Source organism: Chanodichthys erythropterus, chromosome 24 (genome assembly GCF_024489055.1).
Source record: "Chanodichthys erythropterus isolate Z2021 chromosome 24, ASM2448905v1, whole genome shotgun sequence".
Classification (NCBI taxonomy): Eukaryota; Metazoa; Chordata; class Actinopteri; order Cypriniformes; family Xenocyprididae; genus Chanodichthys; species Chanodichthys erythropterus.
The window spans coordinates 84827-108778 of NC_090244.1; the positions used below are offsets into that span (position 1 = coordinate 84827).

The 23952-nt window shown below is 44.9% G+C and overlaps 3 protein-coding genes across 5 annotated transcripts; all 3 read left to right on the forward strand.

Annotated features, from left to right (window-relative positions):
- The first annotated feature begins 218 nt into the window (after nt 1-218).
- Nucleotides 219-10036, forward strand: LOC137015361 (cingulin-like protein 1). 2 transcript variants are annotated; one of them, XR_010893949.1, is made up of 20 exons: nt 219-286; nt 1965-2756; nt 2855-2949; nt 3482-3569; nt 4232-4339; nt 4411-4559; nt 4851-4986; nt 5050-5262; nt 5677-5883; nt 6057-6161; nt 6279-6431; nt 6515-6685; nt 7226-7369; nt 7455-7544; nt 8022-8105; nt 8201-8325; nt 8394-8502; nt 8694-8845; nt 9678-9820; nt 9948-10036. XR_010893949.1 is itself a non-coding variant. In XM_067380268.1 (19 exons), exons 2-19 carry the CDS (start codon nt 2004-2006, stop codon nt 9763-9765), a joined length of 2970 nt encoding a protein of 989 aa, XP_067236369.1. In that variant the 5' UTR covers nt 219-286; nt 1965-2003; the 3' UTR covers nt 9766-9941. The 2 variants fall into 2 exon arrangements, 1 of the variants encoding a protein (XP_067236369.1); XM_067380268.1 differs by lacking the exon at nt 9948-10036 and having other exon boundaries at nt 9678-9941.
- A 461-nt stretch (nt 10037-10497) lies between these two features.
- On the forward strand, nt 10498-15952 carry aqp9a (aquaporin 9a). Of its 2 annotated transcripts, XM_067380278.1 has the most exons (6): nt 10498-10636; nt 10773-10899; nt 13044-13181; nt 13257-13375; nt 13549-13766; nt 14512-15952. In XM_067380278.1, exons 1-6 carry the CDS (start codon nt 10559-10561, stop codon nt 14714-14716), a joined length of 885 nt encoding a protein of 294 aa, XP_067236379.1. In that variant the 5' UTR covers nt 10498-10558; the 3' UTR covers nt 14717-15952. The 2 variants fall into 2 exon arrangements, with proteins under 2 accessions (XP_067236379.1, XP_067236378.1); XM_067380277.1 differs by having other exon boundaries at nt 13549-14652.
- An 881-nt stretch (nt 15953-16833) lies between these two features.
- On the forward strand, nt 16834-22958 carry LOC137015068 (hepatic triacylglycerol lipase). Its single transcript, XM_067379731.1, has 8 exons — nt 16834-16920; nt 17116-17300; nt 17958-18137; nt 18917-19034; nt 19369-19602; nt 19790-20035; nt 20147-20261; nt 22736-22958. The coding sequence occupies exons 1-8, from the start codon at nt 16848-16850 to the stop codon at nt 22956-22958; spliced, it is 1374 nt and encodes a 457-aa protein (XP_067235832.1). The 5' UTR covers nt 16834-16847.
- The last annotated feature ends 994 nt before the right edge of the window (nt 22959-23952 follow it).

Genomic DNA, 23952 nt, shown 5'->3' on the forward strand with positions numbered 1-23952 from the left:
AAATGTTTTCTTAGAGTTTTAAAATAAAGTTTATTTGGTAATTGATCTAAACTGTGGTGTCTGTTTTCCAGTGTCATATTCATATTTTAAAAGCTGTTTCTCATGAAAAGAAAACTGTCTTTAATTGAAGTCATGTGTTCAGGGTGTGGGCGGGTCCCCAGAGGGTCAGGGGCGGGGAGGGGTCTGTCATGACTCTGGTCCAATCAGAGCCCGGGGGCGTGGCCACAGACTCGCTGATTTTCAGTGTGTGTGTGTGTGTGTGTGTGTGTGGATCTGAAGACGAGCGGTAAGATGTTCATCTCACTTTAACTATTCTTTACAGAACTGAGGTACTTTTAGCATAAACGGACTATTTTAACCAACTTTTATAATAACTGTATCCAGAATCTGAACTTGTGTGATAAACTGAGGATTTATACTAGTATTTATACTATCAGGAGCTGAAACGATAAACGAAGTTTAAAGCAATATCTTATCGGAAACGTCGACATCAGAAAGAGAAATAGATTATCAGTTTAAATATAATTTATTGAATGTAAAGGTTCTGGATATTCAGAACTCCTGAAGAAGAAAATATGAGATAGGAGGAAAAATATATTTCAATGCTTTTGCGCTCTCACAGAAACTTTGCGTTCGCTCGCAAATAACTCAAAAGTTTTGTCAAAGTGCGCAAAATCATTGAAATATACAAGTGTGTGTGTGTGTGTGTGTGTGTGTATGTATGAGAGTGTCGTCATGATCATCTCTGCTCTGTTTCTGCTGTAAACATTCTCTTGTTCCTCTGCTGATGTCAGTGTGTGTGTGTGTGTGTGTGTGTGTGTGTGTGTGTGTGTCATCATCTGTGTCTGCTGTGACACTCTCTTGTTCCTCTGCTGATGTCAGTGTGTGTGTGTGTGTGTGTGTATGAGAGTGTCGTCATGATCATCTCTGCTCTGTTTCTGCTGTAAACATTCTCTTGTTCCTCTGCTGATGTCAGTGTGTGTGTGTGTGTGTGTGTGTGTGTGTGTGTGTGTGTCATCATCTGTGTCTGCTGTGACACTCTCTTGTTCCTCTGCTGATGTCAGTGTGTGTGTGTGTGTGTGTGTGTGTGTGTCATCATCTGTGTCTGCTGTGACACTCTCGTGTTCCTCTGCTGATGTCAGTGTGTGTGTGTGTGTGTGTGTGTGTGTGTCTTTTTATGTGTCTGCTGTGACACTCTCGTGTTCCTCTGCTGATGTCTGTGTGTGTGTGTGTGTGTGTGTGTGTGTGTGTGTGTGTGTGTATGAGAGTGTCGTCATGATCATCTCTGCTCTGTTTCTGCTGTAAACATTCTCTTGTTCCTCTGCTGATGTCAGTGTGTGTGTGTGTGTGTGTGTGTGTGTGTGTGTGTGTGTGTCATCATCTGTGTCTGCTGTGACACTCTCTTGTTCCTCTGCTGATGTCAGTGTGTGTGTGTGTGTGTGTGTGTGTGTGTCATCATCTGTGTCTGCTGTGACACTCTCTTGTTCCTCTGCTGATGTCAGTGTGTGTGTGTGTGTGTGTGTGTGTGTGTCATCATCTGTGTCTGCTGTGACACTCTCGTGTTCCTCTGCTGATGTCAGTGTGTGTGTGTGTGTGTGTGTGTGTGTGTGTGTGTGTATGAGAGTGTCGTCATGATCATCTCTGCTCTGTTTCTGCTGTAAACATTCTCTTGTTCCTCTGCTGATGTCAGTGTGTGTGTGTGTGTGTGTGTGTGTGTGTGTGTGTGTGTGTCATCATCTGTGTCTGCTGTGACACTCTCTTGTTCCTCTGCTGATGTCAGTGTGTGTGTGTGTGTGTGTGTGTGTGTGTGTGTGTGTGTGTGTGTGTGTGTATGAGAGTGTCGTCATGATCATCTCTGCTCTGTTTCTGCTGTAAACATTCTCTTGTTCCTCTGCTGATGTCAGTGTGTGTGTGTGTGTGTGTGTGTGTGTCATCATCTGTGTCTGCTGTAACACTCTCTTCAGATCCAGATCCTGTGGTCAGTCAGCACTGAGAGCTCATTGATGGTGATGGAGTCATTCAGACGCTCTCAGCTCGACCCGGTTCAGGCCGATGATTCGGGCTCGTTCGGGGTGAAGGTGCAGGTGCAGGGCATCGCCGGCCAGCCGTATGTGGTCCTGAACGCTCAGGGGACACGCATGCCACGCTCTCCGGACTATCCTGACGTGTTCCTGATGGAGCAGCAGCGGCTGGAGTTTGTGTCCAGCATGAGCGGCGGCGCTTCCAGTGCTCAAACTCCTCCACCGGATCATTATAGATCCCTGAGGACCTTCAGGAACCCGTCGGCAGCTCAGCTGCTGAACTACCAGAAGAACCCTGAGATCCTCCGACCGTATGATCCCAGGAGCGGGATGGTCTCCGGACGCGGCTGGTTCAGCAGCCCTTCCTCGCCCGTGATGGTGAAGAGAGCCAGGATCCCGCTGCCGGGAGCGGGATTCGCGGGCCCGTCGGTGGAGAGCGTCCCCTGCCAGCCGTCTCACATCATCTGCAGGCTGTCTGTCCCGGCCTCAGGTTTAGAGGTGGAGACGAACCACACCGGATCCCCTCGGACCGGACGAGTCGCTCACCGGAGCAGAATCACTCCTGAGGAAAAGAGGCGCTCCAGAAGCCTGGAGTCCAGATCCACCGGCTCTGATCCAGGGACTCCCGCTGTCAGAACAGAAGGCCGGGATGTGAAGGCTGAGGTCACAGGGGTCGACTCAACATCTGCAGGGGTGAGGTCAGAGGTCAAAGAAGAGACAGAGAGAACGGCTCAGGTAGAGAAAACAAACTGTTCAAATGAGTCACTTTGAATCAGTGTGAATGTGAATCGTTTGATTCAGTGTTTGATCTGCTTGTGTTGTGTGTCTGTAAGGCCACTCCTGATCTCCTGAAAGGACAGCGAGAGCTTCCGGATCAGCCCGATGAGGAAACCGCTAAACTGGTGATGGTTAACTTCCTCAAAGATGGGTGAGAACGGACCGTAGATCCGGTTCATTCAGCTGCTGCTTTCACATTTTGTGAATAATTGTGTCATAATGTACACTGAGCATAGTATATAAATATGATAATCATTCAGTATCATTCTACACACCATATATTAGATATTATGATGAAAATGTCTCTTGAATCTCTTGATGAACGTCCCAGAATGCATTGCTCCCCCTCACTTCTCACACAGTGACGTGTTTGTACAGCTGGATGAACTCTGGAGCGAAGCCTGAGCTGTAGATCTGGGAGAATCGAGATATATTCCTGAAACCAGAGAGACGTGCATCAGTAGTTCAGCCAGAAACGTTCATTCTGCCATCATGTCGTTCAAACCGTTGCTCAGAGAAACACTGATGACTCAGAGTCAATGAATCACTGAAAATCTTGATGCTTTCTGCTAAACGTCTCCTTTTGCGTCCCACTGAAAACATAAACGCTGGCGGGATTTAAAGTGTAAGTGGTTCATGCTGTGATTATAACCCTGTCAGTGTGTGCGGCTGGTTTCCCTCAGGTCCAGTGAGGGTGAAGCTGTTATCAGGCGGCGGGTGGAGCTGATGTTTGACCAGATCAACACGCTGAAGTTCAGAGCGCTGGAGGAGGTGAGCGGACATTTACCACGGTAAAACACCGTCTACCAGCAAAGTTTACACAGTTTGATTGTTGTAACTGTAACTGCTGGTACTTTGACTCAAGGGTAACACCTGTTCCCCATGTACATACTACATACTTATTATAGTAATGCAGTAACTGGGTAATAACCCTGAACCGACCCCTAAACTAACCCTGATCCTGTGGTTCCTCACATTACCCAGTGCTTTCTCACGCAAGAACACTTTATGCACACGTACTGTAAAATACAGTGCAACCGACACCGGTATCATGGAGGGATTAAACCGGCTAAATTAATAAAGTGATATTATTAAATAAATCATGGTGTGTTGCAATAAGTAAATAAAAGTATAATAAAGCATTAATAGAAAATAAGCTGTAAAACACATTTGTTTTTTATGTAAAATGAAAAGGATTTGAAATAGCCCTTGAAATAAAAAAACCCACACACACTTTTTGAAATAATAGAATACATCATGAATGTTGCAGTCAATAAATAAAAGCATAATTAAATGCATCTATTTATTACTTTTTTTTACGGCAACATTCCATGATAACTTTTAAAAAGTCATTATTTATTTATTTATTTATTTATTTTAGCATCAGCTAGTGCTGAGGTTACGGTGGTGTCGTCTGATTGACCGTGTCACAGTTTGAGTTTGCAGATCCTCTGGAGGAGGTGAAGGATCTCAGAGACAGAAGGGCGGCGCTAGAGAGCCACGTCTGTCACTTACAGCAGCAGCTGCAGGAAACGCTGCAGGTGATCAGATCAAACGTGACCACGATCATCAGCGCTGCGAGCCTCGTCTGACGTCAGTCCTGTCTCCACAGAACCGCCAGAGTTTGCTTGAGGAGAAGGAGGAGAGAAACGCGGAGCTGGAGAGACTCCAGGAGGCGCTAGAGAGGAGCGAACAGGAGCAGGTGACGCTGAGACACAAGCTGACCGACATGGAGAAAGAGCTGCAGACGTCACTCGACCAGTGAGCACGATCATTAGCCGGCTTTATACGACACAGATGGTTTCAAAGCTGCTTCACAGTATTAAACAGGAAAATAATGATCCAAACAAATTCACATTCTGCTGTGAAGACGCTCTACAGAAGACAATAGTGTTGTGATTCAGTTCAGTGTTGATTCAGTTCAGTGTTGATTCAGTTCAGTGTTGATTCAGTTCAGTGTTGATTCAGTTCAGTTCAGTAACTGCATGGATGTTGCAGTGTCATCATGAGATCGGTTCAGTCATCAGAATGTGTGTGTGTGTGTGTGTTCAGACTCCTGCAGGCCAGAAGGGCTCGTGATCAGTGTCGCTCTGACATGAGGGATCTCCAGCAGCAGCTGTCTGACATCCACGACGAGCTGGACAGCGCCAAGAGCTGCGAGGCCGGAGCGAGGGACGGGCTGCTGCAGGTACGAGCTGGTTGGGCTGAAGTGGTGCGGGTGAAGCGAGACTAAGCTGCTGTCGTCCCTCAGGATCTGTGTGTGCTGCGGGGCGAGTTCGAGGCGCTGCAGCGGGTGCAGGAGGAGCAGGAGGAGGCGTTACGCCGCAGGGAGAGGGAGCTGACGGCCCTGCGAGGAGCGCTGGAGGACGAGATCTCTGCTCACGCCACAGACCTGCAGACGCTGCAGGAGGAGCAGCAGCAGGAGATCCACCGGCTGCTGGAGGCCACGGACCAGGCCAAAGAGGCAAGGAGCTCACAAACACCTGGGTTACCAACACACCAAAACACACCCCAGACAGCAACGTAGTGTGGCCCAGATCTGGTATAATGTGGATTACACACTGACCAGATGTGGGCCGGATCTGGGCCGACACTATGTTGCTGTCAGGGCCCTAACAAGACAAGGAGAGATGCTTTCGCCAGAGCATACTGACTAGAGATATTCACATCATGGTGCTAAACCCCGCTTTTAACCTCGGGTAAAGGAACGTTTCACACCTGCCATTTTGAGCTGAATAATGTTGAATAATGTACAGTTGCCTTTAAGAGTATCTTGTACAACATTAACCTCAAGTATTAAGCATTAAGATGAAATTAAAAATGAATTGACATACAGACACTCAGTGTTTCTTGACTCGACGAATGTCCGTCCGTCCAGAGTGTGGCGCTGTTGGGACGGAAGGTTCTGGAGGTGGCGGAGGAGAAAGAAGCCAGTCAGACGCTGATCTCAGACCTGACGCAGACGAAAGCAGAGCTCGTGCAGAAGACCAGCGCTCTGGAGGAGCAGATCTCCTCTCTCAACCTCCTCATCCAGCAGAAGGAGACGCAGGAGACGCAGCTCAGAGAACGCGTGGAGCAGCTGATGGTGAGATGAACACCAATAAATCTGACTCGTGCTTCTCGATAAGGAGGAGGAACGTAAAAACATCCCAACAACCTCCAGTTGTGTTGACCACGATCCTCTGTAGAAATCATGAGCTGATTCACCTGATCGACTCGTGAATCGTTTGTCTGAATGAAGCTTCTCTTGATGATCAGGTGGAGAAACAGAATCTGGAGGAGGAGCTGCAGGAGGTCAGACAGCAGGAGGAGCACATGTGTGGAGCCAACCGAGCGCTGACCAGACACCTGGAGGACACGCAGGTAACCTGTCTGACCGTCTGTCTCTCTCTCCTCAAATGAGCTTCAAGAACTGTGTGTTCTTCAGTAGAAACGAGAGCTATTAATAAGAATTGATGTCGTGTCTCTGGTGTGTGTCAGAGTGAGCTGAGCAGGCTGAATCGAGCTCACCGTGAGCTGAAGGAGAGGTTCGAGGAGGAGAGCCGGCAGATGGAGGAGCTGCGGAGGAGGCGCAGTGAGTTAGAGGAGGAGAGGAGGAGCCAGCAGCGAGTGTTTGAGCGGCTGCAGGAGGAGGTGAGAGGAGACGCGCGACTCCTGCGTCTGATGGACAGCGGCTCTGATCGCTCTCATGTGTGTGTGTGTGTGTGTGTGTGCAGATGAGCGCGGCGGTCGTGAACTCAGAGCAGGAGACGCAGCGGCTGCAGGAGGAGGTGGACGCGCTCAGAGATCAGAGCCACAGAGAACTGGACACGCTACACACACAGCTGCACAACACACACACACAACTACACACACACACACACGCCGCACAGGAGCACCAGAGAGAGGTGCGCACACACACACACACACACACACACACACACACACGGTGAAACTCTTTAGCCACCTTTCCATTCGTACATGATTGTTGCGTTTCGCCCCCTAGTGGCAGTTGCACAATTATTCACGTAAATATTTATGCAACCAGCTGTTTAATCACTGTGGTAAAATGAATGAATAATGAATGAATGAATATATCCACACAAAACAAATGATCAGTATTATTATTAATTATTTTGGATAGAATAATTCATAACTGGCCATTTTACAGAAAATGTTTTAGTGGAAAAAATGGGTAATTCTCACCTCGTGCTCTTAGTTTGGAGCAGAAAACATGAGATCTGGTCGGGCGGTTGTAGCCGCAAACGTTTCAAGACATATTTCAGTGCATGCGAAGCTGGAATCACATGTGAAAGTTCTGCACACGACTCCCTAACCCTGAGACGGTGGAGAGGCGGCTTTACAGTCCAGCACATCACATTCACTTCAGTTTCACACTCTGCTTAGTGTTTCTTTCATCGTGTGTGTGTGTGTGTGTGTGTGTTCAGCGGTGTGTGCTGGAGGAGAAACTCTCTCGCTGTGAGTTGGATCTGAACGAGGCGGAGCTGAAATCTCAACAGCTGCAGAAGAGAATTAAAGAGCTGGAGGAGAATCGACACACACACGACGACAGACACTGCAAACTCATGGAGGTACACACACACACACACACACACTGAAGCTGATTTTTTAGAAGCACATGTGTTTCCCATGATGCATCAGTGTGTGTGTGTGCAGGTGCGAGTGTGTGAGCTGGAGAGGAGTGTGATGGAGGAGCGCAGCGGCTCGGACGCGCTCATGAAGAGGCTGGAGAGAGGACGAGAGCAGGTCACACACACACAGACACACAAACACACACATAAACACAAACACACAGAGACGTTGGTTAGTGTGTGTGTGTGTGTGTGTAAGTAGGTCGTGATGGCGGTCAGTGTTTAATGGACTGTGTGTTTCTGACCCTGTTCAAGCTCTATAAACACAAAGAGTCTCTAGTTCTGCTTCTCTATTTCCGTTCTTCATTCAACCGTGTTTCACTAATTGGAGTCGGTCAGTTTCATCCCAGTCAGACTCAAAGAACCTGCTCAGAATAACACACACCATCATCATCATCATCATCATCATCATCAGTGTGTGTTTCCTGCACTGTAACACACGGGTTGATGCATTACATTGAAGAGTTATGAAACATAATCATAATACTGAAATAATTCTGTTCTGTGGAGAGGAATGAAACACATGCGATATAAGAGAAGATTATATGAGATAAAAATGATGAGTGTGTGTGTGTGTGTGTGTGTGTGTCAGATGGAGCAGGTGAGAGCAGAACTGCTGCAGGAACGAGCCGCTCGACACGACCTGGAATGTGACCGAATCCGTCTGGAGCGTCAGGTGATCATTCAACACATCAGATCAAGCGGTTCTCTGAGTTTAGGAGCCGCCGTCTGACGGTTTGTGTGAGCATTCATAAATCTCCCGTCCTGCAGAATAAGGATCTGCGGAGCCGCGTGTCGCAGCTGGAGGGATCTCAGCGCTCCGGGACGGACGCCGCCATCTCCAAACTCCAGCTCCAGGTTCACGAGCTGGAGGAGAGGCTGCTGGGAGAGGAGAAGTGAGGAAACACATGACACAGATGTCTTTACCGCGGTTTCTGCAGGTCTGACGTCTCTTTCCTCTCAGGGAGAACGGAGAGCTGCAGCAGCTGAACCGCCGGCTGGAGCGCCGCATGAAGGAGCTGACGCTGCACCTGGAGGAGGAGCGGCTGTCGCTGCAGGACCAGAGAGATCAGGTGACCGGAGAACATCACACACACTGTCCTGCAGGGGGCAGCAGAGCGTCCCACATACTGTGGAGTGATGGGAACTGTGGCTCTCTTCAGGGATCCAGATCAATTCAGAATAAATTTAAGCATTTTAGGAGTGCATTAGACTGTGTTAATTTAGAGATGATGGGACGTCACTGAACACCGTGTGTTTGCAGCTGGCACTGCGTCTGAAAACACTGAAGCGTCAGCTGGACGAGGCCGAGGAGGAGATGGAGAGGCTGGAGAACAGCAAGAAGAAGCTGCAGAGAGACCTGGAGGAGCAGCAGGAGCTGAACGAGCAGCTGCACACCGAGATCTGCGGCCTCAGGTGAGAGACACACACACACACACACACACACTCACACACACACACACACACACACACACACACACACACACACACACACACACACACACACACACACACACACACACACACACACACTCACACACACACACACACATACACTCACACACTCACACACACACACACTCACACACACACACACACACACACTCACACACACTCACACACACACACTCACACACACACACACACACACACACACTCACACACACACACACACACACTCACACACACACACACTCACACACACACTCACACACTCTCACACACACACACACACACACACACACTCACACACACTCACACACACACACTCACACACACACACACACACACACACTCACACACACACACACACACACACACACACACACACACACACACACACACACTCACACACACTCACACACACACACTCACACACACACACACACACACACACACACACACACACACACACACACACACACACACACACACACACACTCACACACTCACACACTCACACACACACTCACACACTCACACACACACACACACACACACACACACTCACACACACTCACACACACACACTCACACACACACACACACACACACACACTCACACACACACACACACACACACACACACACACACACACACACACACACACACACACACACACACACACACACACACACACACACTCACACACACACACAAACACAAACACACACACTCACACACACACACACACTCACACACACACACTCACACACACACACTCACCTCTGAACCATCTGTCTGCAGGCGCAACAACAGACCCAGTAAACTGCAGCCTTCAGCTGATGATGAAGATGATGAAGATGAGACTGACGCAGCACTAGACACACAATAACCTCTGAACATGTGACTCGTCTCAGCTCCAGTAAGCCAGCTGTCACTCAGAGCAGGTTAATTCATGAGTTCACTCTCACTCCTCATGTGTGTGTTTGATCAGAAATCACTGTAAGAGAATTCTGCTTCATATGTTTTAATAAAGCGATATCACACTACCTCTCTCTCCCATCATGCTCTCAGACGCTTCTTTACCATGGTATCAAGGTATACTGCTCAAAAGTTTGGGTCTGTAAGTTTAATTAATGTTTTTGCTGCATTTATTTGATCAAAAATATAGTAAAAACAGTGAAATATTATTCCAGTATAAATCAGCTGTTTTCTATTTGAATATATTTGACAAAGTAATTTATTTCTGTGATCAAAGCTGAATTTTCAGCATCATTACTCCAGTCTTCAGTGTCACATGATCCTTCAGAAATCATTCTGATATGATGATTTGATGCTCAAGAAACATTTATGATTATTATCAGTGTTGTAAACAGTTCATATTTCTGTGGAAACTGTGACACATTTTATAGAATAGAAAGTTCAAAAGAACAACATTTACTTTAAATAGAATCTTTTGTAACATTATTAATGTCATTTTTGATCAGTTTGATGCATCCTTGATAAATAAAAGTGTTAATTTCTTTAGTGAAGTGATGTTTGCGGTGAGTTAGTGCATGTTTAGCTCAGATTGAGCTGCTCTTCCATAACGAGGCGGATCAATGGATGTGTGTCGGACCGTCCCATCAGAGCTTTAATGCAGCGGGTCGAGTGTGTTCAGTCACATCAGACACACACGCGCGACCATGAAGCATCACTGCGCCATCAAACACGGCGTCTTCAAAGAGTTCCTGGCCGAGTTCCTCGGGACCTTCGTGCTGGTGGTGAGTTTCTGTCATTCACTCATTAAACAGATTTATTCTTCACACACTGACAGAAATATTTAACATTGTACTGATGTTTAATAAAGTACTGGTGATGTGTGTTTCTCATGTGTGTGTGTGTGTGTGTGTGTGTCAGTTGTTCGGCTGCGGGTCGGTGGCACAGACGGTGTTGAGCAGAAACACTCTGGGAGAACCGCTGACCGTCCACATCGGCTTCAGCACCGGACTCATGATGGGCGTCTACGTGTCCGGCGGCGTGTCGGGTAAAACACACACACACACACACAAGCTTCCACAGGTTATACAACATCACACACACTGAAAAACATGATCTTCTAACTCTTGTTCTCCAGCACAAACATCTGAAAATCAAGATACATTTACTGGAGAAGAGAAATGACTTTTGTTTTCTGGAAAAATCAAAATGAAGTCAGTTTGTGCCTAAAACAAGAACAAATATGGAGTCAGAACAGTAATACGAATGTTTAGATGAACAGAAACAGTGAGGAAGAACATGGTGTGTGATGATGTGTGGTGTTGTTGTCATGGACACTCACACGTGAGCTGGAATAACACCATCTGATCATTGGATTTCCCAGAACGGATCAATAAATCCTATTGGTCCACATGAGTTGACAGTGGTGTGGTTGTGTTTGTCAGGTGAGACGACTGAGATGTTGTTCTGTGACTGACACATTGATCTGATCGGTCAGGCTTGAATGAACCGAGGTCATACAGCGCCTGGAGCGTCAGGACGGATCCATTGATCTCACAGCGTGTGTGTGTGTGTGTGTGTGTGTGTGTGTGTGTGTGTGTGTGTGTGTGTGTGTGTGTGTGTGTGTGTGTGTGTGTGTGTGTGTGTGTGTGTCTATAGCACTATTACCATGTTTTTCTCGTTACATTCAGTGTTATTTCAGTGTTTGTCAGTGTATGATAAACGACTTCAGTTTTTTCAGCATTTATGTGATTAAAGTCGAGTCGACTACTGCTGATGATGTCATTAATGCACACATACGCCTGACCCTCGAGCTGAGACTGAACGGGTCGTCTTGTGCACGTCTGTGTCATACGGCAGCGCTGCCCACTAGGCTACTGTCCTTCACTCTTATCAGTTCTCGTCTTTGGGTCGTTATATTTCTCAGATTTCTGCTCGTTCTAGATCAGACGCAGATAAAGCAGCACGTGTCATGTGTTTGAATGGCAGCATCTCTCTAATAGTGAAGCTGTGTGTTTTAGTTACTCAGAAATATATGCTAGAACTTTTCAGTTTCTAAGCTATTTTATAGATAAATCACAGAACAGTGTTGAAAATACATTTCTGCGCTCCTGAATGATTCTGTGTGTGATCGGCTCGTGATGTGTGCAGCACTTTCGATGTGTGTGTGTGTGTGTGTGTGTGTGTGTGTCTGTGTGTTATGCAGCAGTGCATTAGTTTAGAACGGCGATTAACTTACTGTACATTAAGCTGTTTGAAACGTGCATTCACCTGATCGATACTGAGCATCGAGATGGTAAAATCAAACATTGTGGAGCGCTCTCAGAGTGTGCATTAATTTGTCATTTTAACTGTTTGGAAACAGTGTGTAAAAGTGGACTTCGAAGATTTCTTATCCTGTTGCGCCCTCTGTAGGTCATGAGCAGCGACTAGTGAACGTCATACTTAAAGCATCATGGCAGAGCATTAGAGGATTAGTTCACTTTCAAATGAAAATTACTCCCAGCTTTACTCTCCCTCAACCCATCCTAGCTGTGTATGACTTTCTTCTGTCTGACGAACACAATCGGAGTAACTGACTCGACATAGGGAAAGTGTAGGACGTAACGTAAGCTTTGTGAACTGTGAGAGTTTTACACTTTCTTCATAACTTCAATACGGAAGGCGGTTTGGCGGAAGCTAGATATTTTACTTCATAACTTAAATATGGATATTTTTTACACAAACACATTGCTTCACTGCAGACGGCCTTTATTAACCCCCGGAGCCGTGTGGAGCACACGTTTATGATGGATGGAGACTCTTTCTTCAGCTTATACTCATTGATATCATTCACTGCCATTATAAAGCTCGGATGCGTCAGGACATTTCTTAATATTTCTCAGACTGTGTTCGTCAGAAAGAAGAAAGTTAAATACACCCAGGACAGCTTGAGGGAGAGAAAAGCTTGGGCTGATCTTCATTTGAAAGTGAACTAATCCTTTAAAGTCGACGAGTCTGTGCAAGCCCAGTACAGAACAATAATAGTTTAATATCAGCGTGGCCGTGATAATTCAGCCAGGTTTGGATTGACGGACTTTCCTGTTTGTTATAAATTGCAGTTTTAAATAACTGTAAAACAGGGTGTTCTGTCAATATGCTTTTACTGTATTTTTACAGAATTATTGTGTATTTATTGTGATGTTTCCTCAGGCGGTCACCTCAATCCGGCCGTGTCTCTGGCGATGGTGATCCTGGGGAAGCTGAAGATCTGGAAGTTTCCCATCTATGTGATGGCGCAGATGCTCGGGGCGTTCGTCGGCGCGGCCGCGGTGTTCGGACTGTATTACGGTGAGTTTGATGGGATCCGGTGGTTCCCCACGTGTTTCGGATCTGATTAATGTGTGTTTGTGTTTGTGTGTTCAGATGCCTTCATGGATTTCACCAGCGGGATCCTGTCGGTGACGGGAATCAACGCCACAGGACACATCTTTGCGTCGTATCCGGGGAGACACCTGACCGTCCTGGGCGGATTCGTGGATCAGGTCAGTGCGGATCAGGGTTTGACCGCAGTAACCCAGACTAATGCATATCGATCAGCTCAGCGTTTCTACCCGAAAACACACGATCTGACCTGATTCAGATCCTTCTGTCCTCAATAAACCAGTGTTTCCAGTGATTTACTCCAGCTGAAGCTCTCCTGATCTCCGTCTGTCAGGTGGTGGGAACGGGAATGCTGGTGCTCTGTATCCTGGCCATCGTGGACGGGAGGAACATCGGCGCTCCGAAAGGCGTGGAGCCGCTGGCCGTGGGTCTGATCCTCCTGGGCATCAGCGTGTCGATGGGGCTGAACTGCGGATACCCTCTGAACCCGGCGCGAGACCTCGGCCCGCGCCTCTTCACCGCCGCGGCCGGATGGGGGATGGAGGTGTTCAGGTACGAAACGGGACAGCGACCGATCTGGAGCGTCTGACACACACGCCGCGTGCTGCTGCTCTAATTAGCAGAACGTGTTTCCTTCCTAAATCTAGTGCCAAATTCGCACTGTACAGGTGCTTTTACACAGACGGGTTAATGCTGCTCAGAGGTGAATGAATGCAGCTGTATGCTTTGACTCGAGCGCCGGGGATTGTTTAGTGCAGCAGTCCATCTTCACGCCTCGCTGGGGTTTACATCAGCGTCTGGAGCTTCAGACCTTCATGTTGACAGTCACAGCGTCTGTGTTTGTTCACACCATGTGCCGGAGTTAATGAGCTCTGATGGTTAATTAATGTGCCCCACACACACACACACACACACACAAACCTCTATTGATCAGGTCATTACATAATATCACATGCACTCGAGAGATTTAAATGTGACTATGGATGCAGAATCACATTATCTCTCACACACATTTGTTTGACTGCATTAGTAAGTTCATCTCATAGATTTCTATTGTTTTTCTGACAGTATGATGATGATATTTTCTGTCTAACCCTGAACAAACCCTCACAGAAACCTGCGCAAAACACTAGATTTAAACGCAACTAGTGAGGATGTGTCAAATGTAGTTATGATGACTGATGAAATAAACGAGTGCTGCTTTATCTGTGATTGTGAAGCTGCTGCAGAATCATGTGATATAGTGTGTGTGTGTGTGTGTGTGTGTGTGTGTGTGTGTGTGTGTGTGTGTGCGCAGCACTGCTGATTACTGGTGGTGGATCCCCGTTGCCGGGCCGATGGTGGGGGGCGTCGCCGGCGCTGTAATCTACTTCCTGTTGATTGAGCTGCATCACTCCAATCACAACGACAAACCTCACGAAGAGCCCGAGGAAGAGGAGGACGAGGAGGAAGAGGAGGACAGCAGCCTGAAGGACAAATACGAGATGATCAACATGAGCTAGAACCCAGAGACGAGGAGAAATGAGATTTCCTGTCGTCATCAAGTAAAGCTGGTCATTTTCATACTGTAACGCTGTTTACGTCCATCAGCAGACGATTAAAGTAGTTCCACCTCATTAGACTCTAATAATGATCTGGGTTTTACTGAAGTGCTTTAACAACACAAGCTTCACGCCTGAAAACATGATGTTCCTCCTCAGTGTTTCAGCACAAACATCTAAATGTTCATGATACTGTCACTGGAGAAGAGAAATGCCTGAAGATATTAGGTAAAAAAATGAATCAAAATGAAGTGAATTTGTGTTTAAAAGATCAAATATCTGCCAGTGGAGTCAGAAAAATAATCTTATTTTACCTTTGAATCATGATTATTTTTACTGGCTCTATTGATTTGATCTTGTTTTAAGCACACACTTTGATATATTTTCAGTAGTTTTTTAGTCATTTTTCTTCTCCAGTAAATGTCTCTTGATGTTTATATATTTGTGCTGCAGAATAAGACAGAAACACTGAGGAAGAACATCATGTTTTAGCGGTATAACGTTGTCCCATAATCCTCCACTGTACAGAAAGTGTGATTTTATGTTGCTGCTGATGATAATATTGTACTGAACCCACAATAATGGTTTAAATGGCTTTTTAAAGTGACGGATGCACTGAAACACGTCAGGAATTCTGCCCAGATTTAAGCAAAAATCACCAAACGAAAGCATCAGATTGTCAGAAACATCCTGCAGACAAACGTGTGTGAAGCTGGCATCACGTCACACGTGTGAACTGAAGCGTGACGGTTCACGTTTGTCATGAACTGTTTTCCACTAGATCACGAGTTTTCATGTTAACTGCAAGTTTGTTTCACCTTATTGTCATTCATTTACTTTCTACATTATTCATGTTTATGATTATTGTTCATGTGTTTGTAGATCAGGCTTCTTCTATTGACTTTTGGTTTTGAAAGCCTTTCGTAAAGTAGATAAACATCTTTTGTAATGAAATCCTACGACATCGACTGTATATTTGTGTTTTGCTGAAATAAAGAAGAAACTTTTACAGCAAACTGGTCTTTTTTCCAAACACACATCAGATGTTTGTGTCGTGTGTTTCTGCTGAGGGTGAATGAAGACGTTCATCTTCACTTCTGTTTTTATTTTAGATTATCAATATATTTTAGTTTCTATTTCAGTTAACACATGCTAATGACTTATACAATGTAAAATGTTCTTTAAATTAAAAGTAACTATTCCTGTCCGGTCCAGATCACACATGGTGTGTATCGTTTGACACACAACAAGATGAATGTGCTTTAGTGAATTGTGCTTTATTAAAAGGCCCCGCCTCTGATTGAGCGATGGCCAATCATGGTGGTAAATTAGATGAAATTCAGGGACATTCCATGCATCGGCTCTAGAACAAAGGATTAAAAACAAAACTGAACATATTTTAAGGTTTTATTTTCTTCTGAAGCAGTACATGATAGTTTGATAAATTTAGTTTGTTGTTGTTAAATGTTCCTTTTTTAACATGTAATTTTGAATAAGTTTAATTTTTCTTCTTTTCTTGAGTTCATTGTTTCAGTTTTTGTTGCCTTTTGAGTTAACTTTAATAACCTTTATACAGATAACATGTTTCAACAGAGATAAAGCGAAACTTGATAACATCTTTCCCTTTCCATTGAACTGAGTCACTTGCTTTATTGCATTTTTCCCTCATCACATATTTTAGTAATCGTCATTCATAAAACTCACAAACACTACTATTTTGAAAGTCAAAAATTATTTAGTTAAATATATATTTTGTTGAAAAGGTTCATTCAGTACATTTGCAGTAAACCTCTCAGACACTTTCATTTTTTGGAGCTGTTTTCACTTCTGCCATCTGCTGTCTTCTCTGAAAGAGGTCTGTATTCATGAACTTCCACCAGTCAAAGAGAAAGGGTGGAGACAGTTAGCGGATTAACCCACTGTATTTTCCCTTTACAAACAGTGGCAGAACCAGCAGCCAATCAGAGCGGAGAGTCTTTTCCCGTGAGTCACTCAGGCCCCTCCCACCGTCTCTCTACCTTGAGCCGCTCTTCAGATCCACAGAAGAGCAGAAGTGGATCCACAGGAAGAGTCTCGGTTCCCTGCGCTGATCATGAGAGTCCTGAGTGCTTTATTCCTCGTGTGTGCGTTCGCTGTGTCTGTGGCCGGAGATCCAAACATCACAGGTGAGAAGAACCTGATTCCTGAAACACATACCGGCACATGCAGATCTTATTTTAGTCAGACACAGTGAACTTCACTCTGTAATTGCACGTTCTCGGAGAGGCTCTTTGAACGTTTGCCATGGAAAGAGTTGAAAGCCACAGAACAGCATGATGGGACGGGGTTTCTCTAAAATTACACATCTGGTTTATTTCCAGAAGCTGCGGCAGAGACTCTCAGCTCGCCTCCGGTGAAGACGCTGCTGAAGTCCAGCTTCCATCTGTATCACGAGGGGAAGGTGTTTGAGGAGACCTGCGCCCTGCTCCCGTTCAGGTCCGAAAGCCTCCTCAGATGTGGCTACAACCACAGCCATCCTCTGGTGCTGATCATTCATGGATGGACGGTACGTCAGACACACAAACATGAAGGGAACGTGATGAGAGAGAACAAAGACGAATCTGAGCCCAGCTCACAGGAACGTTGTGTCAAGGTTCTCTCAAAGTTAGGAACAAACGTTCTTCCAGTAACATTATTAGAACGTTCAATCAAAGTTATCTGGTCTTTAATAATGTTCCAAAACGTTAGCACAAAACCATTATTAATGCATCATTCATGGAACATTTTTAACTGCTTAAGTTGGGCGTTCGTCTAACGTTTTTGAAATGTTACTACATGTTTCAGAACGTTCAGAGAACATTAAAAAGTAACGTTCCCATAATGTTTGAAGAATCAAACGTTTCCTCAACGTTCACATAACCAAGAAAAACCTTTAAAATCTGGACCTTTTGAATGTTCAGAAATAACATCTTCAACATTTGAACATATTGCTGTTGGCTGGGCTGAGCTGCTGATTAATGCTCACACTGCTGTTTCTCAGAAGAAATGTGATCATAAGTTGAGAAAACACTTGTTTTTTCCACTAACCATCTGTGTATTGCCTGTGAAGTTCATGTGTCAACAAACATGCAGAGCCAACAGGAAGTTCTTTGAGACGGAGGGAAGGGAATGAATCCCGTTGTTTAACAGCATGTTCAGTGTTGATGTGATCTTCTGCTCTCAGATGAACGGACTCATGGAGCAGTGGATCTTCAATCTGGCCTCTGCGCTGAAGGTCCGGCTCGGGCAGGTCAACGTGCTCATCAGCGATTGGAGGAATCTGGCCCTTCAGCCGTATCCAATCGCAGCCAAGAACAGCAGACAGGTGGGGCAGGACGTGGCTGCGCTGCTCAAATGGCTGGAGGTAATGAGGATCTTTAATGGGAACATTCTGGGAATGAAGCCCACTGCATATAAAAACCTAAACGTGCTGGTGGTCCACTGGGTTCGTCACTGTCGGGTGAACTTCTATAATGGTGAACAGAAACTACAACAATTCCCCACTCGAGTGAAACGCTTCTCAAACAAGAACAAATGTAGGGCGGGGCTTGATTTTGTCTGTGGGGAATTGATTGGATGGTTGTGGTTTGCTATTGGTGGATCTCATGTGAGTGACAGGCTGCCCCGCCCTCATCATCAGAGAAGAGAAGAGATGAGGAAGATATTCTGATTCAAGATTACCAGAACATGAATTTAACACAATAAAAATAATGTTCACCTATAAATGATGTTTTATTAACACAGTAGTGGAGGAGCTCGTTAGATAATCAACCTAATAAGCATGCGAGGATATATATAGCCAACCCACCTCTATCACATGACAGTTTCCAGCATCCCTGCACCAACCCAGCTCCTTAAATATTTCCTTTCCCAAGCAGGGATGGGCGCATACTATGGGATTGGGCTACATTCCTAGCCCTTCCCTCGGACAGCACGGAAAATATGCATACATTTTCTTTATCAGAATGATAAGGATGAACTTGTGAAATCATTTAGAATAAACACTGCAATAGTCCATACAAATGCATGAATTTATTTTTAAAAAATTTAAATATAAAAAGCTTTGTCTGTGATAAGGGTCTGTACTGTATGTCCATCAGTTTCTAAGTGTTTGAGTCCTGATGGCACTTCCTCTCTGCACAGGAAGCTGCTCAGCTCTCCATGGATGAAGTCCATCTGATTGGCTACAGTCTGGGAGCGCATGTGGCTGGATTTGCAGGAAGCCATTTCAGAGGACGGAGGAAAGTGGGCCGCATTACTGGTATGAAGAAGGCAAACACATGCATCAAACAGGATTTATCAGAGTCTGCTGGTGTTTACATTCAGTGAGTGTCAGTGGAGAAAGATGCAGTACCATCATCTGACCGCTGACCATGATAACCAGCTGACCTGCTGTCATGAATCAGTAGAATGAGCAAGTGAAGATCTTAACATGATTCAGTCACTCAGAGTTACAGTCTTGTGTAGAAAGAGACCCGCATTCTCCAGCAACTTCTGATGAGAAGCTCAATGAAAGTCTCGTCTGTTCCAGCCCATAAAGACCAATACATCACAATCTGAAGCTCATTTACATTGATGTCTGTTGTGTGACGCAGGACTGGATCCGGCCGGGCCGCACTTCGAAGGTCTGCCGGCGTTTGACAGACTGTCTCCGGACGACGCTCAGTTTGTGGACGCCATCCACACCTTCACCAAGTCCAGCATCATGCCGGGAGTGGGAATAAAGCAGAGCGTCGCTCACGTGGACTTCTACCCCAACGGAGGCTCCTTTCAGCCCGGCTGCAAGATGCTCGACATTTACAGTAACGTCTATCAGTACGGCCTGCAAGGTACCGGACCTGACACATGGAGAAATATTGCCAAATGTTCTGTTGTTTGTTTGTATGATGATGAATGCCCCTATAGGCATCATGTAGCGCACTAAATAAAGCAGTGTTTGACACACTATTTTAGAAGCGCACATTGTGCCGCACACTAGATTAGACGGTCATTATAATGACTCATTGTGTGCTCTAGGAGTTCCCAAGACCATTAAATGTGCCCACGAGCGCGCAGTCAAACTCTTCACCAACTCCCTGATCAACACCAGCCAGGCCATAATAGGCTACCGTTGCCGTGACGACAGCACCTTCAACAAAGGCCTGTGTCTTGACTGCAAACAGATGCGCTGCAACACGCTGGGCTACGATGTGCGGCACGAGCGCACGGGGAGGAACGCTAAAGGGCTGTACTTCAAAACCGGCCCAGAAGCTCCCTATAAAGGTCAGTTAATGCTCTGGTAATTGTGGCCCGTGTTTGAGTCTAGACGGGCGTCTGGACGAGAAGGTGTTTCCTGTGTCTGTTTATATAGTGAACACACGCCCTCTCCCTCAGTGTTTCACTACCAGATCAGAGTCCTGCTGATTAACCTGATGGAGCCGGTCGAGGCCGCGCTGTCCGTCTCGCTCAACGGGACCCGAGGACAGATCCTAGACGTTCCCGTTACACTGTGAGTCCCAGAAGACGAGTGAATAATGCCTGCTTATATTTACATTTACCCTGTAAAGCCTGATTTATGAAATAATAGTCAGAAAAATGGAGCAGTTTATTGAAGCCTTAGATGAAATATAAAAGAAAATCCCCTAAATGTCTTCACCAATAACCTAACGGCATAAAGCTTCGGGCGACCTGAGGTCGAGTCCCGGCTTGTGGACCTTTCCCGATCCCTTCCCCTCTCTCTCCCAATTTGCTTCCTGTCAACTAATTGGCCTATCTCAATAAAAAGGCAAAAACTTAAAAAATAAATCTTTAAAAAAAAAGAAAATCTCAAAAATATTTTTGCATATGTTTTATGTTTTGCATCATATTTGATACATCAGGATTTTATGGCTCATATAGTCTGATATAGAGAGAATATAGAGGAAAAAACAGCGCATCGAAGCTGCTTCAGTCCAGTTTAAATATTACTAATAATATCAAAGTCATTCTTATGTTTCCTTGACAAAAATCACTGCAGATTTGACAGCAGAAAGACACGTGAAGCGCGAGCTGAAGGAGGACATTTCTATAATTATACTAAAAGACTTTTACTTGCTAAAACGGCCTAAACTATCAATCAGACAACAGAAGGAATCTTGTTTGCACAAACATGTCGAGTTTAAGAACTGCAGCCCCGCTAGAAATGTTACGTTCCCAGAACATTCTCAGAACGTCCCCACTGGTGTTAAGAACGTTGTCTAGTAACGTTCCCAGAGCGTTCAGAGATGGTCACGATTTGGAGTTCTTTTAAGGTTTGGGGGACGTTATATGGTGGATCTTCACAGAACATTCAGGACGTTCTCTGAACGTTTAAGGAACCATATTTTATTTGGAAATGTTCTCAGAACGTCCCTGCTGCCCTTGTCAAAAAATTGAATTGAATTAAAATTAGAGCTAAATTGATTAACAAAAAGTGGCTGTTCAAACAAAAACTATTTTTTATTAAATGTCTTACAAAAAAATACTTTACAGGTAATTCCTGGATTAATATTATGAAACCTTTTATTTAAAATGAAAATCTCTTGCAGTAAGTCATTAGCTGACAACAGCACATGTAACTGCTGTATCACTGCGTCAGCAACTACACAGTTACAGTCTTTAAATAAAGCAACATGCAGCAGAGCATCAGTGTTTCTGGATCATCACTGACTGAAGCACAGGATCTACTCTTCTGCACAATGATAACCTCACTAAACTCAGATAACAGAAACAGAACATTAAACACTAACAGATCTCTCTAGATATCTGCATCTTCACTTATTACAAACCACTCTGACTTTATTTCTTTCATACAAAACTAATGAGGTGTTGATGTTTTATCAAAATGTATAAATGTCACCGTTATGGAGGTAAGCGCTTGCTTTAGTTGTGCTCCTGACCCTTGACAGTTTGACTTTATTTTTTCTCCAATTCTTGTAACTGTGTGTTTTTAAAGCATTTGTTACTAAAACAAAATTGTGAGAAAAAAAAAGTGATCAAATGGGTTTGGTTGCTCATTTATGATTTTATCATCATACAGTGGTCTTATTCACTGATCTCTGAATATTGTTTTTGTTTTTTCATCTTGTTGTATTTCCATGATAATGCATAAACTTCTGTGCTGCTTTGATATTTTGAAAGTTTTTATCATTAAGCAGAAATTATTCAGACAGGATCATGTAGGTTCACACAGACATCAAGATTCTGTGTATGATCCTCAACAATGGTAACAAAATTTTCAGATAAACAAATCAACTCTGAACATCACAAAACAAGCTACTAAAATCACAAAAAAGATTTTTGTTTATTGTCACCATTGTTGAGGTTCATACGCTGATTCATGATGTCTGAGTGAATCTAAAAGACACCGCTCAAAACTCTGTATAATGAATTAAAAAAAACAAACTAAAAAAAAACCCCTAACCATTAATTAATGCAAAACTAACTTAATACACTCATAGTTTCGACTGTGGTGATGGTCAGTGAATCAGGACACTCCGTGATGATTGAATCACCAGCATTAAACAACACAATTCATCTGATCAGAATTTCTCTTGCGTTTTTTGCTATGACAAAAGTGTCTTGAAAACACAATTAAAGCAACCAGAAAAAATATCATGAATCAAGAGCCCATCTAAAGCAAACATAAATCACCATAACGGTGACTTTATTATTTTCTAGACAACGTTACTAGACCATGTCCTTAACACCAGTGGAGGTTCTGAGAATGTTCTGGGAACGTAAAATTTCTAGCGGGTTAACCTGTCACCTAGTAACACAAGTACTTTAATATATAAGCAGTGTTGGTCAACAATCAATCAGCTGCTGCTGCGGGTCATTAACCTCACATCACTGGATCTCCATGGATCAATGTCATGTGTTTGTGTGAGAGTGTGTGTGTGTGTGTGTGTGTTAGCATCGCTGCTGTAGTGAATGTGATCATCATGAATCTCTGGCATGTTGCAGGTATCAGGACAGCAGCAGCCCGAAGGCCTTCACCTCATTGGCTGCGGTGGCCGCTGATCTGGGTCACCTGACCTCCATCAGGCTGGTCTGGAAGGGCGAGCTGGTCTGGTCCAGCTGGCTGAGGCGTGTCCGGAACATCATGAGCTGGAACGGATCCGATCAGGACGTGGAACTCAGTGTGTGGAGGATCCGGATCAAATCAGGAGAGAGTAAGGAAAAGTGAGTTTCACTGAATTTCTGAGCACAATAAAACACGGCAAAAATGATGTCCTTCCTCAGTATTTTTGTTGTTTTCCAGCACAAATATCTAAAATTCTTAAATCAAGATACATTTACTGGAGAAGAAAAATGACTGAAGATACTGTGTCTTGTTTTCAGAAAATGTATCAAATTGAACATTCCAAATCAGAGTTTCCTAGTCAGAAATGCCTAATTGGAATTTCCTAGTAAGAGTTTCCTAATACCTAATCGGAAATTCAGAGTTGGAAATTCCAAGTCGGAGTTTCCTAGTCGGAAATTCCAAGTCGGAGTTTCCTAGTCGGAAATTCCAAGTCGGAGTTTCCTGGTCGGAAATTCCAAGTCGGAGTTTCCTAGTCGGAAATTCCAAGTCGGAGTTTCCTAGTCGGAAATTCCAAGTCGGAGTTTCCTGGTCGGAAATTCCAAGTCGGAGTTTCCTGGTCAGAAATTCCAGGTCAGAAATGCCTAGTCAGAACTTCCAGGTCAGAAATGCCTAGTCGGAAATTCCAAGTCGGAGTTTCCTGGTCGGAAATTCCAAGTCGGAGTTTCCTAGTCGGAAATTCCAAGTCGGAGTTTCCTAGTCGGAAATTCCAAGTCGGAGTTTCCTGGTCGGAAATTCCAAGTCGGAGTTTCCTGGTCAGAAATTCCAGGTCAGAAATGCCTAGTCAGAACTTCCAGGTCAGAAATGCCTAGTCGGAAATTCCAAGTCGGAGTTTCCTGGTCGGAAATTCCAAGTCGGAGTTTCCTGGTCGGAAATTCCAAGTCGGAGTTTCCTGGTCGGAAATTCCATGTCGGAGTTTCCTGGTCGGAAATTCCAAGTCGGAGTTTCCTGGTCGGAAATTCCAAGTCGGAGTTTCCTGGTCGGAAATTCCAAGTCGGAGTTTCCTAGTCGGAAATTCCAGGTCAGAAATGCCTAGTCGGAAATTCCAAGTCGGAGTTTCCTAGTCGGAAATTCCTAGTCGGAGTTTCCTAGTCGGAAA

Excerpts from the sequence above, each read along its gene's own strand:
- LOC137015361 (XM_067380268.1), top strand. The coding sequence starts at position 2,004 with ATGGTGATGGAGTCATTCAGACGCTCTCAGCTCGACCCGGTTCAGGCC. Across the intron at positions 5,884-6,056 it reads AACGCGTGGAGCAGCTGATG|GTGGAGAAACAGAATCTGGA; the intron begins GTGAGATGAACA and ends CTTGATGATCAG. Across the intron at positions 6,162-6,278 it reads GACACCTGGAGGACACGCAG|AGTGAGCTGAGCAGGCTGAA; the intron begins GTAACCTGTCTG and ends GGTGTGTGTCAG.
- aqp9a (XM_067380277.1), top strand. The coding sequence starts at position 10,510 with ATGCAGCGGGTCGAGTGTGTTCAGTCACATCAGACACACACGCGCGAC. Across the intron at positions 13,182-13,256 it reads GGTGTTCGGACTGTATTACG|ATGCCTTCATGGATTTCACC; the intron begins GTGAGTTTGATG and ends TTGTGTGTTCAG. Across the intron at positions 13,376-13,548 it reads TGGGCGGATTCGTGGATCAG|GTGGTGGGAACGGGAATGCT; the intron begins GTCAGTGCGGAT and ends TCCGTCTGTCAG.
- LOC137015068 (XM_067379731.1), top strand. The coding sequence starts at position 16,848 with ATGAGAGTCCTGAGTGCTTTATTCCTCGTGTGTGCGTTCGCTGTGTCT. Across the intron at positions 16,921-17,115 it reads CGGAGATCCAAACATCACAG|AAGCTGCGGCAGAGACTCTC; the intron begins GTGAGAAGAACC and ends GTTTATTTCCAG. Across the intron at positions 19,035-19,368 it reads GAAAGTGGGCCGCATTACTG|GACTGGATCCGGCCGGGCCG; the intron begins GTATGAAGAAGG and ends TGTGTGACGCAG.